Here is a 15,053-nt window from a genome sequence, read left to right as displayed (position 1 = left end):
AGCATGCCTCTAGTTGGCTAGCCAGTTGATCGATGATAGTCAGTGTCTTCTGATTATGAACAAGGTGTTGTTGCTTGATAACTGGATCACGTCATTGGGAGAATCACGTGATGGACTAGACCCAAACTAATAGACGTAGCATGTTGATCGTGTCATTTTGTTGCTACTGTTTTCTGCGTGTCAAGTGTTTATTCCTATGACCATGAGATCATATAACTCATTGACACCGGAGGAATGCTTTGTGTGTATCAAACGTCGCAACGTAACTGGGTGACTATAAAGATGCTCCACAGGTATCTCCGAAGGTGTTAGTTGAGTTAGTATGGATCAAGACTGGGATTTGTCACTCCGTGTGACGGAGAGGTATCTCGGGGCCCACTCGGTAATACAACATCACACACAAGCCTTGCAAGCAATGTAACTTATTGTAAGTTGCGGGATCTTGTATTACGGAATGAGTAAAGAGACTTGTCGGTAAACGAGATTGAAATAGGTATGCGGATACTAACGATCGAATCTCGAGCAAGTAACATACCGAAGGACAAAGGGAATGACATACAGGATTATATGAATCCTTGGCACTGAGGTTCAAACGATAAGATCTTCGTAGAATATGTAGGATCAAATATGGGCATCCAGGTCCCGCTATTGGATATTGACCGAGGAGTCTCTCGGGTCATGTCTACATAGTTCTCGAACCCGCAGGGTCTGCACACTTAAGGTTCGACGTTGTTTTCTGCGTATTTGAGTTATATGGTTGGTTACCGAATGTTGTTCGGAGTCCCGGATGAGATCACGGACGTCACGAGGGTTTCCAGAATGGTCTGGAAACAAATATTGATATATAGGATGACCTCATTTGATTACCGGAAGGTTTTCGGAGTTATCGGGAATGTACCGGGAATGACGAATGGGTTCCGGGAGTTCACCGGGGGGGGGGGCAACCCACCCCAGGGAAGCCCATAGGCCTTGAGGGAGACACACCAGCCCTTACTGGGCTGGTGGGACAGCCCACAAGTGCCCTATGCGCCAAGGAGAAGAAAATCAAGAGAGAAAGAAAAAAAAGGAGGAGGTGGGAAGGAAGGGGGACTCCCTCCCACCAAACCTAGTCCAACTCGGTTTGGGGGGGGGGAGAGTCCTCCCCCTTGGACTCCGCCGACCCCCTTGGGGCTCCTTGAGCCCCAAGGCAAGGCCCCCTCCCTCCCACCTATATATATGGAGGTTTTAGGGCTGATTTGAGACGACTTTTCCACGGCACCCCGACCACATACCTCCACGGTTTTTCCTCTAGATCGCGTTTCTGCGGAACTCGGGCGGAGCACTGCTGAGACAAGATCATCACCAACCTCCGGAGCGCCGTCACGCTGCTGGAGAACTCTTCTACCTCTCCGTCTCTCTTGCTGGATCAAGAAGGCCGAGATCATCGTCGAGCTGTACGTGTGCTGAACGCGGAGGTGCCGTCCGTTCGGTACTAGATCGTGGGACTGATCGCGGGATTGTTCGCGAGGCGGATCGAGGGACGTGAGGACGTTCCACTACATCAACCGCGTTCTCTAACGCTTCTGCTGTACGGTCTACAAGGGTACATAGATCACTCATCCCCTCTCGTAGATGGACATCACCATGATAGGTCTTCGTGCGCGTAGGAAATTTTTTGTTTCCCATGCGACGTTCCCCAACAAGAAGGTGCTCGCCGGGAGCCCGAAGCCCCTGTAGAAATGCTCGTTGAATACGACGACCTCTCCTTCCTGCGGTGTCGGGGCTGTCTCGTCGCCGGGGACCCGCACCGACACAAGAGAGGCCGGGGGCAGCATCCGGCGGTGGAGGAGCGCCTCGATGTGGCCGTCGCAGATCTCACTGCCGAGCCAAGCTACGTGAGACGAGGTCTTCTTCGAGGAAGAACCGCTCGCCATGGCTACGGGCGATGGGTGCTCGGGAAGACTGGCGGCGCGACGGCGACGGAGAAGAAGAAGACGAAGGCGGACATACCCTTTCTCTCTCGGCTCAGGGAGGAAGAGGGCGTTGATGCGGGGCGAGAAGGGGGCGAATGTCCTCCTCGGTACCCCCGCATCCCATTTAAACCCCACAAACAATCGTGGGAAGGGGATCCGGTGCGCACGGAGCCCCACTAATCCCGTGTATTACGAGCGGTAGCGTTTTCTGAAACCCAACTGTCACGGAGTAAATCATCATCAGGTCAGGCCGGGCCTGACATGGAGGCCGAGGGGGCGTTGTGGCGGGACCCAGGGCCCAGGACCGGTCCCGTCACCAGTATAAACCATCATCATGTCAGTCCGGGCCTGACATGTGGCGCGATTTGCGCAGCCTACGACGAAGCCGAGGCGTCGCTTTGAAGCCAGTCGGCCTCCGAGCCGGCAACCCCTGCTGCCGGTGGCGGCAGGGATACAACGACAAAAAATCAAGCCAGTGAGACCACCCGCAAGCAGGCGGCGGGCCTCTCCAGCTTCAGGGACTACTGTCAAGGGGATAATCCTGGGGTAGGCTCAACGAGCCTGCTCCTTTATCTCCGGCCCAAAAGGAATGACCAGGAACAACTCCACAAGGCCCAAGTCCTTTGGCCGTCTAGGCTACACCTACCGGCTAGGGGGCGAGACTGCCAACTCTCTGGCCGGCCAGGCAGCAGCTGCCGGCTAGAAGCAAGACGACTACCTCTTCCTGGCCGCCTAGGCCAAGCCAGCCAGCTAGGGACGAGGCAGCTCTGCCCAAGACGGCTAGCCAAGCAGGCTCGCCGGTCGGGGATCTCAAGTCACATCAGATCGTAGGTCATGAAGAGACCCTACGATTAAAGATGGCTACGCGTCAACAAAGGTACTGGATCGGAGTGCACGGCGGGTACCAGCGTCGGCGGCCACGCCGCTGACCTCCCCCGGCTCTGATCCATCACCCAGCATAGTGTCGGCCGTCAAACTCCCACTCCATTACTGCACTCAGTGTGGGAACAGTGGAGGCGGCCGTACCGTCTGCCCATGACGAATCTCGCTGGACGACGCCGGACGTACCATATGTGTCTTGCGTCAACCTTACACAGGAGCCTCCTTAGCTAGCCGGCGGTTCCCACAGCCAGACGGGACCTCGCAGCCGGTGGGCCCCTCAAGCGACAAGACAAGACCCTCATGGCCCCCCTGGCCAGCCGGCGAGGCTGCCAGCCGGGTCCCATTCTTGTACCCTTTATCCATATTCTAGGCCGGTGGGTTCGTCTATAAAACCCCCGGCCCCCTCCATGTAGAGGGTCGGTCAACTGATCACACACTCACACACCAACCACATAGGAGAGGCAGAGACGACCCGGCTGCTCCTTCTTCCTCCTCCGCAATATAGCTCCAGGAGCAACCTTGTAATCCCATCCATACATATCATACACTCCGGCAGGACTAGGGGTATTATCTCTACGGAGAGCCGTGAACCTGGGTACATCGTGTGTTCCATGCTTGTACCAACCTCGCTCCCAGCGCCCTCCATTGCCACTTTGTTTCCTACCTTCTTTAGCCTACCCATGGAATATGTTGTGAGTATTCACCGACACCAGGAAACCTTGATCATCTTGGATCAACGAGCTAGTCAACTAGAGGCTCACTAGGGGCAATGTGTTGTCTCTGTATCCATACATGTATTTGAGTTTCCAATCAATACAATTCTAGCATGGATAATAAAAGATTATCATGAACAAGGAAATATAATAATAACCAATTTATTATTGCCTCTAGGGCATATTTCCAACACTAGCCAATGTCTCTCCAACATTCACAAAGGAGTTTGTCCTCATTCTGTGTGTATGCTTTTGTCCACTTGCTCTTCCTATTCTTCTTTGCATTTTCTTGGGTGGGGAGCTCATCGAACAATGGCTCGCTATTGATGTCCACTTCATCATCCTCTTCGTCAAGTCCATAGTCTTTCGAAAACTCATGATCTAGCGGGAAAGAGTTGCCCAAGCCGAGTTGGTCCTCCATTACGGGGCCGTCCATGTCTTCACCAAACGAGTACACCATGCCATCGTGCTCGCCCATGAAAGGGGTGCGACCATCTTGGCTTTGCGTCTCGTCGGGATCGAAGGGAATGCCACCGTCACCACCTTCATGGATGAGGCTCTCCATGAACACACGTTTGACCTCGTCTTCCGTAGCCGACATTCTATCGAACAGGTTGCGGGCGTTCTCCTTGGCGTCGGCCGGGAGCTCGCGAGGCCGTTTGCGCACACCCCCGGAGGACGATCCACTACCCACATGCATCACGTTGAGATTGAAGCCCGCCGATGCTACCATGGCAGGCACGACCAGGCTCACCTCCCATAGAGTTGGACAAATGGGAGGTTTACGAGTGGTGACACTCAAAGCCGTGCGCCTGGGGCGTGCTGGACATTGGGGTGACAAGGGCTGTGATGAACCGGTGTTGGCGGCAGCCACAACGGCATAGATGAGCCCGTGTTGGCTTGGGTTTAACCCCAACATCAACAGGGTTCACGTCGTGGCCTCGCAGACGAGCCGTCCGGTAGATTCAACCTTTGTCCTTCAGCCTCTCGATCTACGGTGGGCTGCGATTTGTGTCGTGGGGGTTCAAACAGACATGCATAGACGAAGTGGGCCGCCCGGTTAATAATAGACATGTTATTTACAAGCTGATGAGAAATAAAATTTAGCGCCGTCTGATTTGCTTCCTTCCTTGCGTCCCTCTCCTTCCCTTCTATCTCTGGAAAATTCGATCACTTCGTCTGCCGCTCGCGCTCCCCTTCGTCGCACAAATCACCGTCATCGTGGTCGCGAAGTTCGGCGCTGTCGAAACCCTTCCCCGCTTCCTTGTTGCAGCACAAAGATCAACACCCTCGCAGCTTGGTTGGACTGGCCATGGTGGCTCCGCCTGTTAGCGTGTACATATATTGTAACCTGCTCGTTGTACGATGCCATGTAATGATTCTAGATTAGACTAGCAAAAGGGCCCGTGCGTTGCAACGGGAGAAAAAAATACCACCCGCTTTTATTCTTTTTATAATCATTTTGATTTATTAAAATAATAAGCTAATTAACTAATGTAGTCAGTCCTATCCTATTATGTTGAGAAATCAACCCGTCCATGGTTAATTCCACCATGATGAGAAATTGAGCGGGACAAGCAAAGCAAAACAAAGAGGCTACGTGAATTGATCAATGGACTGTTATCTTATTTCACTCACGTGGTAGAGAATGTGGGATCAGATGACAAACTGAAGGTGGTGTTCCATTCTTTGTTTCTACAACAATACAATCTTACATTCAATACATTCATTCATCAGCAAACAAATCCCCACAAAACAACATTTCTTGCCGGTGCTTGGCACACGGTTGGAGGCATGGGGAGGGGATCTCACCAGATGATGAGTTCGTGCCGGAGGAGGGGATACGATGAGAGGAGCAAGGGTTAGACGCCTCTATCTGGCCATAAGGAGTCACCGTTGCCATGCCATAACCTCGGAGTTCCCCGTGTGAGCCATGGAGGCCCGCCTCCACCTGCAAGTACTTCGCTCCACCGCGCCTTATCCGCGTGCCGCCGCCGTTCTGCATCGAGCAGACGCATCATCCCCAGTCACTGTAGCTGTCACGTTGATTTGATCCAGAAACTGTGCTCGAGTGTCGAAACGGGGGCAGCAAGCGGGCAGAGGTACGGCCGCGGAGGCGGGTGTGTTGAGATCGACAGCAGTGGTGGTTGAGGTCGGCCGCGGCGGCGAGTGGTGTGGCAGCGGCCTGGGCACATGCCAGGGTGGACCAGGGTCGACGCGATGCGCTCGAGCGCGGCAATGGGGGCAGTTAGCGGGGAGAGGTACGGCCGCGGAGGCGGGTGGGTTGAGATCGTCAGCGGTGGCGGTTGAGGTTGGCAGCGGCGGCGAGTGGTGTGGCAGCGGCCTGGGCACATGCTAGGGTGGCCCAGGGTCGACGGGAGGAGGCGATGCGTACTGGTATAATTTCTGCAGCGAATCGTTTTTTCCTTTTGCGTTGCAGATAAATGATGGAGCGTGGGTTGAATAACAAAAATTACACGGGCTTTTTTTTTATAAAAATGCCGCGGTGGGTTTCCCGACGGAAGCAATAGCCGCTTTATTATTAGGTATAGATTATAAGATCTAACCAACGCCCCAATCCCGCGTGCCTACGTTTGAGGGCGTGTCTTGTATGTAAGAGGAATGGTTCCCAACAGAATCAACAGGAGAGACACTTTCCATACTTCAACTTGGTATCAGACTTTCACGCTCCTCGTCATGGCTGACGACCACGGCTCCTCTTCCTCGGCCGCACACAGCTTCGCCTCCTCACCGAGCTCCCTCTCCTCCTTGGACACCGCGGCCGGTAACACCCCCACTATTGCTCCTGCTGCCTCCTCGCTCGGCACCAACCCGTTTCTCTTCACCGGCACCTTCGCCTCCTCTACGCCCCACTTTGCCACTCTCTTCACCAGCTCCCTGCATCTCCTTCGCGATGGCGGCGGCCTTGGCTACCACCCCATCTTTAATGATCATATATCCAACAATATCAAGTTCCTCCTGAACCTGGCTGACCACAATTACCAGAAGTGGAAAGCATTCCTTCCTGATGGTCCTCGTCCACTACAGCGTGACCTATTTCATTGAGCACCCGCGACCACCCGATGCCCCCTCCCAGTACCTCGAGCTAGACGCCAATGTCGCACTCTGGATGTACTCCACCCTGGCAGACTCCCTTGTACATCATGTGATCGGCGCCACCACCACTTGTGACCTTTGGTATCGCATCCAAGAGTACTTCCTCGCCAATCGCGCAACTCGCTACATGATGCTCAATCGCCAGCACAGCAACCTCAAGTAGGGGGATCTCTCGATCGACGAGTACGTGCACCGGATGAAGCTGCTCACGGCAGTCTCGCCGACATCGACCACGCCGTCATCAAGATCGACCTTGCCATGTAGTTCCTCCACGACCTTGACCAACGCCTTGACACCATCCGTGTCATCTGGGCGACACCGTCCCGCCCCCCCGTTCAAGATCGTCTTCTCTCGGGTCAAGATCGTTGAGGAGAACCTTGCCCGATGCACCTCCGAGGTCTCTGCCACCGTTCTCGCCGTCCACGAGACTGGTAGTTTCCCGACCAACACCCTGCTCCATCCAGATCCAGCACCGGCGGTGGCTCCGGTCCACGTCCTGACGACCGTGTGGATCGCCCTCGGGAATGCAACAACGAGCGGGGCTCCATACAACACCACGGACCCGACCACAACACCTGCTCCGGTAACAGCGGTGATCGCGGATGTGGACGCGGCCGTGTGAACGGTGACTAGCGCGGCCGCGGCAACGCACCGTATAATCCCTACCCGGGGTTCTTCACCCCTACGACGTGTCGATCCCTCCTTCATGCTCAGGCTAGGTTCCTCCCAACTCCGCGGGTGTCCTTGGGCCACCTCCGGGTTCTCATGCCCATGGGTACCACATGCAGCAATCTAACCGCCCTGCATCGCCGTCGTACCAGCAACTGTCATGGGACCATCTCGCCATACTTCATGCCGCCTACAACGCCCAGGGCTTCCCCACCAATGACGCCACCTCCAACGAGTGGTACCTCGACAATGGCGCCTCCAACCACGTGATCGACAACCCTAGTAACCTCAGCCTTTTGAATTCTCCATTAAAGCAAAATTTATCTAGCATTGTAGTAGGCAATGGCAGCCACCTTCCCATCCATGCCACCGGCTCCACTACTCTCTCCCCATCTCCATTCCATTTACGCAATGTCTTAATTTCACCACATGTTACTACTAGTCTCATCCTTGTTCGTGAATTTACCAAAGATAATTCCTGCTCAATAGAATTTTACCCATTTGGTTTTCTTGTGAAGGACCTTCAAACTCGGAAAGTAATCTTGATCTCCGCTAGCTCCGACGACCTATACCCTTTCTTCGGCAATAACAAGGTATGGCGCACCGCCTTCACTACAACTGTCTGTGTGTGGCACCGTCGACTTGGCCACCCCAGTGCTTCCTCATTTACTTCCGTTGCCCATTATTTTCTTGTTCCATGTAATAAATCACCACATACACCATGTGATGTGTGTCAACTTGGCCGTCAGCCCCGCTTACTCTTTCCTTCCTCCACTAGTCCAACTTTTGCACCGCTTGAATTAATACATTGCAATTTATGGACCTCTCCGGTTATGAGATTTTTTGGCTATCAATCTCTACTATTAAAGGGGATCTGCCGTCGTGATGGTTCAACCAGGCCTTTTCTCGACGTGTAAACTCTCCGCACGCCAAAAAACCAAATCGCCTTGCCTCCTCTCCACACGTCACACGAAAGGAAAAAATAAAACCATACCCACGTCCCACGTCCCACTCCCATTCCCGAGATCCCTCCCTCTTGATCCCGTTGCTCTCGAGACAGGAATCAACGCCGGAGACCTCCTCGCGCCCATGACGACCTCGAGCGTTGCACATTGAGCGAAATTAGACTGGAACGATGGATACATGCCCTTGCCATCTCATTCGTTCTTCACCGAGTTTAGGAGGATCTCGACGCGGGTAGGAAGATGAGCAGGAGTGCTACGCCCATGACATCGATCAATCAGGCCCAGGTATCGCTACACTGTCTCCCTACCCTCCCTCCGACCCATCTTCTCCCCATAGCCGTACTTGCTCACTCCACGTTCTCCTCTTTCATGGCAGGGGCCGGCGAGTGGCAGGCGGCAGCGAGTGGTGGTAAACCGGCTGGTGGCGGACTGCAGGAATGGACAGCGGGAGATCGGCTGGTGGAAACAGACGGTTGTAGTTGCCGGGACCGTCGGAGGAGCAGGTAGCCACATGTAGTTGCCGCAAGCGGCAGAAAAGCGCAGCCCGATGCTGGCCTAATCGCTCACAGGAAAACAGGCGGCCATGGTTCCGGCGTGTGGTGCTGTGGTGGGGTCGCGCTTCTGTTGCTAGGACACCAACGGTTCCTTCTGTAAAGGTACGGCCGGTCGACTTCCTTGCCTGCTTCCTGCCACAGATGCATTTCGCCCTCATGCATGTCGCCCATGACGGCCTGTGGTCTCTTGCGGCTATCCCGTAACTACGAGCGCCGGCACAACCGATATCCTCCAACGCGCACTTCAGGGCAACTACCAGCAGGAACACCAGCCGCCACCACCATGCAGAAGCGGCAAAATTGACAAAAATGACCCCTGGGACGAAAGAACTCATGGATTGACCCCTCAGGAGAAATAATTCACCGGCCTGACCCTTTTGTGTGGCGCCCGACACCTCGGCGCCACACTGTACTGTGTGACGCCTAGGGGTTAGGCGCCACAACCCCGACCACGTGGCAGGGAGGGCCCCACCCCCCAGGCAGTGTGACGCCTAAGCCTCAGGCGTCACACATTGTAATGTGTGGCGCCTGACGCTTAGGCGCCACACACTGACTTACAGGGCCACGGGCCAGCCCCCTCCCCACCCCCTCCCTCATTCCCCTCCCCCAGCCCCTCTCCCAGCCACTGCCCCTCCCTCAAATCCTTCTCTACATCACCAAATCTGAAGGTTTGGAGCGGGCATTTGTTGTCCAATCACTCCCCTAAGGTAATCCCTACCTCTCCCCTCATTCTCATCCAAAGGAAAATCTTTTGTGTTCTTTTTTTTTTGCAAATTTGAGGAAACCCTAGTTTTTCATGAAATGTGGGATGTATATCATATTGTTTTATTTGTTTGTATGTTAGGATAAGGGGTATGATGGGGTTAGGATTAGGGTTGTTTGGATGTGTGCATTATGGTTGTTTTAGGGTTAGGCTAGGGTTAGGCTAGGGTTAGGCTAGGGTTAGGGATGTTTGGTTGTGTTAGGGTTATGAGGGGGTTAGGGTTATTTGGAAGTTAGGCTATGGTTATTGTAATTGTATGATTGCTCATAAAAAGGTTCTATGTTTTGTTGTTTAGGTCTGGGAAGAACATGTGTTTATATTCATCACGTGGACAAGGATGCCTTTTTAAAAGGCAATATTGATCCGGACCCGGATGAGCTTGACATGGTGTTCGATTTGTGTCCTAGCTATGCTGAATTGTTGGAACAAGTCCGAAAAGATTTGAATTGGATGGACCCTAGTGATGTAGTTGAGTTTGCTGGTAGGCATAATGTGGGATTCGGAATGCACATTCGTTGGAAGACCATGCGTGTCAACTCCGAGCAACGTTGGCTTGCATACAAGGATACGGTGGCCGAATCACTAGACAAGGCTCTAGAGTTATTTGCCATGAAAACAAATGTTCCTAACTTGTTGGATTTGAACCGGGTTTCCTCTTCGATTGTTGAAGCTATTCCTGCAACCATCAACGAAGAGGCCAGCATTGAACCTCTTTCTTGTGTGTATGAGGCTAACGAAGAGGTCAACATTGAACATGAACCATTGGTAGAGGCTAATTATGAGCACTATGATGATGGTAATGTTCTTCATGACAACAATCTTGGTGATTTGGACAAATATAATTTGCAAGAGACAATGGACCATTCCATTCCGTACTCACGTGGGTATGCCTCTGAGTCTGACGATGAGGGTCCCGATGAAGAAGTTGATGAGGAAGGGTTCACGGCAAAGGAGGCTGAAGCTTTCACGAAGGTATTAAAGCGTGATCACCGGACACCATTGTTCGAGGATCTTAGCCTTGCGGATGAAGCCGTGGTTGACGGAGGCGAAGGCATATTGTTTGGAGTTAGGCCACCTTCTCATCGGGACACACATGGGAAGAATATTATTTTGCCGGGGTCAAAGTTCGAAACATTCTTTGAATTGAAGATGTGGTTGGATGAATATTCTGTTACGCATTACAGGCCACACAAAGTTGTTCATTCAAACATGAAGCTGCGTTACACGGTTGCTTGTGAGGATAGAGGTTGTCCTTGGATTGTCCATGCAAGACCATGGAAAGGAGGGCCAGGATGGAACATTGTCAGTTGTATGCCTCACATGTGTCAAGGCAAGAGGGTTGATGGTGCCCTATCGTCGCAAAGCCATAGACAACTAACCTCCGAGTTCATCGCTTATAGGCTTTCCAACTCCATCTCCTCTCTTCCTACAATGAGCATAAAAAGCGTACAAGACCTTGTGAAAGCCCTCTTTCACTACGAGGTGAAATATGGTAAGGCATGGAAAGCAAAGCAAGCCGCATTCAAGATGTTGTATGGTGATTGGGAGGAAGCATACAACCGCATACCTAGGTTGTTGGGAGCTATTGCCCACACTAACCCGGGCATGGTTCATGTGGTCGAGACGTATGGGGAGAAAACAAGGATTAAGAATGGAAATAGGGTTCGCGTATTTGGCCGTGCATTTTGGGCATTTGAGCAATGTGTGAGCGCTTTCCAGCACTGTCGTCCTGTCATCTCCATCGATGGCACGTTTTTGACCGGACAATTCAAGGGCACTTTGTTGGTTGCAATAGCAAGTGATGCCAATAACCGGTTGATGCCTTTGGCTTTTGCTTTGGTTGAGGCAGAGAACAATGTTAACTGGGAATGGTTCTTGCATATTTTGAGAACCAAGGTATTACCGTTTGAGAGGGAAATATGTGTCATATCGGATCGTCATCAAGGCATACTTAACGCGGTTGACATTGTCATTCCCGGCCATGCTCCTTTGCATCATCGATGGTGCATGAGGCATTTTTGTGCAAACTTCTACCGGGCATGTGGTAGCAAGGAGTTGGCGGATGATCTTCAGGATTGTTGTCAAGCATTTTCTGACAAACGATTTGCAAGATTGTACAATGCTTTGCTTGTAAACAAAAAACTTGATGCAGGTGGGCTTGAGTTTCTTAACAGGCACATTGAACTTCGGGCCAAGTGGGCACGAGCTTATGACGAAGATGGCCGAAGATATGGTCAAATGACCAGTAACATGGCAGAATGCTTCAACCGGGTGTTGAAGGGTGTCCGTGCATTGCCGGTGACGGCAATAGTTCAATACACATTCGACAAGTTGAGAGCATACTTTCTAAAGTACTCACAAGAAACAGATGATCAGATTGCGGGAGAGAACAAGAAAAAGTATAAGTACCAGTTTCCACCAAAGGTTGACAAATGGATGGTATTTCAATCACGGAAGGCTGACACCCAAACGGCTACCCTGTACAACAACGAGGATTGGACATACGAAGTGAATGAGCCCGGAGGAACGACAAACGATGGCCAGCAACACGGAAACAGGGCGTTCAAGGTTTCTTTATCCTTGTGTGATTGCTCTTGTGGGAGACCAAGGTTGCTTCATCTCGCATGCTCGCATTTGTACACGGCAGCTCGCAGTAGGAATGTGGACGTCAACCATCCACTAACCGTGAGGGAGTCCGAGTTCTCGATCATGACCACGAAGCATACATGGGCTCCTAGATTTGAACCATACTTTGACCAATCACAATGGCCGGAGTATCATGGAGTACAACTATGGCCCGACCCAGAGTGGAAGGTTGTGAAACTGGGAAGACGAAAGACAAAGCGTTTTAGAGGAGACATGGATGGATGGGGCCATGGTGGTGGCAGAGAAATGGGGAACAACCAATTCCAAGAGCCTACTGAGAGATCACAATGTGGAGATTGCGGTGTAACAGGGCACAACAGAAGAAGGTGTACGGCGCGAAAGAAGAAGTCCAAAAACAATGATTCCAGGTCAAGCCAACCAAGTCCTAGCCAACCAAGTCCTAGCCAACCAAGTTCAAGCCAACAAGGGACGGGTCAAGGAAGCACGAGCCAACAAGGGACGGGTCAAGGAAGCACGAGCCAACAAGTTCCTACTCAACGTGTTCCTAGCCGACTTGGGCTTACTAGAGGACGTGCTACTAGAGGAAGTGGTGGTGGTAGAGGCAGTGGTGGGATAGGTCGTGGTGGTGCTAGAGGCAGGGGTGGGATAGGTCGTGGTGGTGCTAGAGGCAGTGGTGGGATAGGTGGTGGACTTACTAGGATTGGTATGCGTGGATACCTACAAGGACCATTTCCGTATGTCACATATTTTACTTATCTTTATCATGTTGTTTTTGATGCTCCTTTGTGTGTTATTTTACTAACTATGAGCTATGATGCCTGTTTTGTAGGTATGGCCGCTTCTCAGCCGAACAAGGCAAAAGCGGAGTGGGGGGAGGAGAAGGATGCAGCCAGTGAGGAGCAGCTGTTGATGGATAGGGCTGCAAAGAAGTTGAGAGAGGAGGATGCAGCGGAAGCGCGAAAGAAGAAGGATGAGGAGGATAATGCAAAGAGGGATGAGGAGTGGCAAATGTTCCTTGAGCATAAGCGATATGAGGCTAGGATAAAGGAGAATGACAGGAAGACGCTAGAGAAACGTAAAAAAGAATATGAAGCTAACTTTAAGAAGATGTTGGCAGAGGCCGCAACAAAGAGAGAGCGGGAGCATCAGCGCTTCACAGAGAGGGTTAAGGAAGAGGCTTCAAAACTGCGCAAAAGGGAAGAGGAAGAGGAAGAAGAGAGGAAGAAGAAGAAGGGTAAGGGGCCTTGCTCGACCCAATAGAGCCGGATGCTTGTAATCTATGTGTTGTTGAACCTTGTTTGGTTCCGCGCTTTATGACAATGAAACTCCACTATGTATGCACTTTTGGACGTAAGTTACTTCAATAACCATATGTATGTTTGAACTCCACCACCACTACTATGTGCTTTGTGTTGTATGTTTGGACGTATGTATCTGAGCTCCACCACTATTTTTGAACTCCTCCTCCATTAAGATGCAGTTCTAGGCATGACAGAGTGTGTGGCGCCTAAGCCTTAGGCGCCACACATGTGTAGTGTGGCGCCTGAGGCTTAGGCGCCACACATGGACTTATACTGGGGGAGGGGGGTGGGGAGGGGCTGCCCTGAGGCTGTATAAGCCCATGTGTGGCGCCTAAGGCTTAGGCGCCACACTACACATGTGTGGCGCCTAAGGCTTAGGCGCCACACATGGACTTATACTGGGGAGGGGGTGGAGAGGGGCTGCGTTGAGGCTGTATAAGCCCATGTGTGGCGCCTAAGCCTTAGGCGCCACACTGCACATGTGTGGCGCCTAAGGCTTAGGCGCCACACATGTGAAAACCTGCTGGAACTGAATATGAAAAGCAATTTCTGACAGCAATAAAGATCTTAGAACAGCAATACATCAATATATTGACAGCAATAAGGATCTTGTGAGTGCAATAAAGCAATATATTTCCAGCAATAAGGATCTTTTGATAGCACTAAATGGTTCTCAACAACTGCAACTAGAACTAAATGGTTCACAACTCGAAATAGTTCAAGACTACAATAAATAGTTCAGCTCGACAAGTGCAACACCAACTACAAATCACTTAGGGCCTCGTCCCCTCTTGGATACTAGCTTCTTCCTTCTCGCAACCACAAATTGATCCGGGTCATCGGACTCATCGTCATCGTCATCCTCAACCTCATCCTCCCTGCTTCTCATCCTTGACAAACGAGAGCTCCCGGCCACCGGATTCTTCCCTTTCGCATAATCATCCAGTGAGTAGCGCTTAAATTCCTTCCTGGGCTTCAACACGTAAGCGGAGCGTTGGAAAGCCTTCAACGTCATGTCGCCCGCAGCCTAATACACATGAAGGTTGAAAGTTCAAATTTGAAGGTTCAAGGCTGAAGGTTGAAAGTGCAAACTGCATGGCTATGTCATACCTGATGAGTGTCAGCATCATCCTCCTGAGTATTTCTTTGGGTAATGTCACCATCATCCATATGAGCGCCCGAAGAAGCCGAATCGTCAAGAGTATTTCTTTCGGATGAACCGGATCTCGAAGGTGAAACATATTCAGGGTCACGGCAACCTAAAATGTTGGATAGGCGCCGTAACTTCTTGCCCTGTTCCTGTTAGATTCAAATATAAATGACATATATTAGGTAACCTATAATGTTGCATTCTGGGCAAAATAATAATAATGACACAACACCTTTATGAATAGACGAAGTGCACATTATCCCTTTTTCCCTCCAGGTGTGTTATCAGAATATCTTCGGACTCGTCAGCTTGTTTCTTGACCTCTTTGCGCTATGATCACAAGACAATGACAACAAGTAAGTGCAAGTGAATAGGTCCGC

At 51.5% G+C, this 15,053-nt stretch overlaps 1 protein-coding gene across 1 annotated transcript; it reads right to left on the bottom strand.

The window, feature by feature from the left end:
- Positions 1-14,214: 14,214 nt before the first annotated feature.
- Positions 14,215-14,813, bottom strand: LOC123398677. Its single transcript, XM_045093124.1, has 2 exons — positions 14,634-14,813; positions 14,215-14,550 (listed from the first exon to the last, which is right to left on the bottom strand). Exons 1-2 carry the CDS (start codon positions 14,691-14,693, stop codon positions 14,293-14,295), a joined length of 318 nt encoding a protein of 105 aa, XP_044949059.1. The 5' UTR covers positions 14,694-14,813; the 3' UTR covers positions 14,215-14,292.
- Positions 14,814-15,053: the final 240 nt, after the last annotated feature.

This window comes from Hordeum vulgare, chromosome 5H (genome assembly GCF_904849725.1).
Source record: "Hordeum vulgare subsp. vulgare chromosome 5H, MorexV3_pseudomolecules_assembly, whole genome shotgun sequence".
In the NCBI taxonomy this organism is placed as follows: domain Eukaryota; kingdom Viridiplantae; phylum Streptophyta; class Magnoliopsida; order Poales; family Poaceae; genus Hordeum; species Hordeum vulgare.
The sequence above is the reverse complement of the archived record's forward strand: the minus strand, read 5'-3'. Positions and strand labels throughout refer to the sequence as shown.

Bases quoted from the DNA above. Each gene is read 5' to 3' on its own strand.
- LOC123398677 (XM_045093124.1), bottom strand. From the start codon at position 14,693: ATGGATGATGGTGACATTACCCAAAGAAATACTCAGGAGGATGATGCT. The intron at 14,551-14,633 runs GTATGACATAGC...CATGTGTATTAG, and splicing joins ATGATGCTGACACTCATCAG to GCTGCGGGCGACATGACGTT.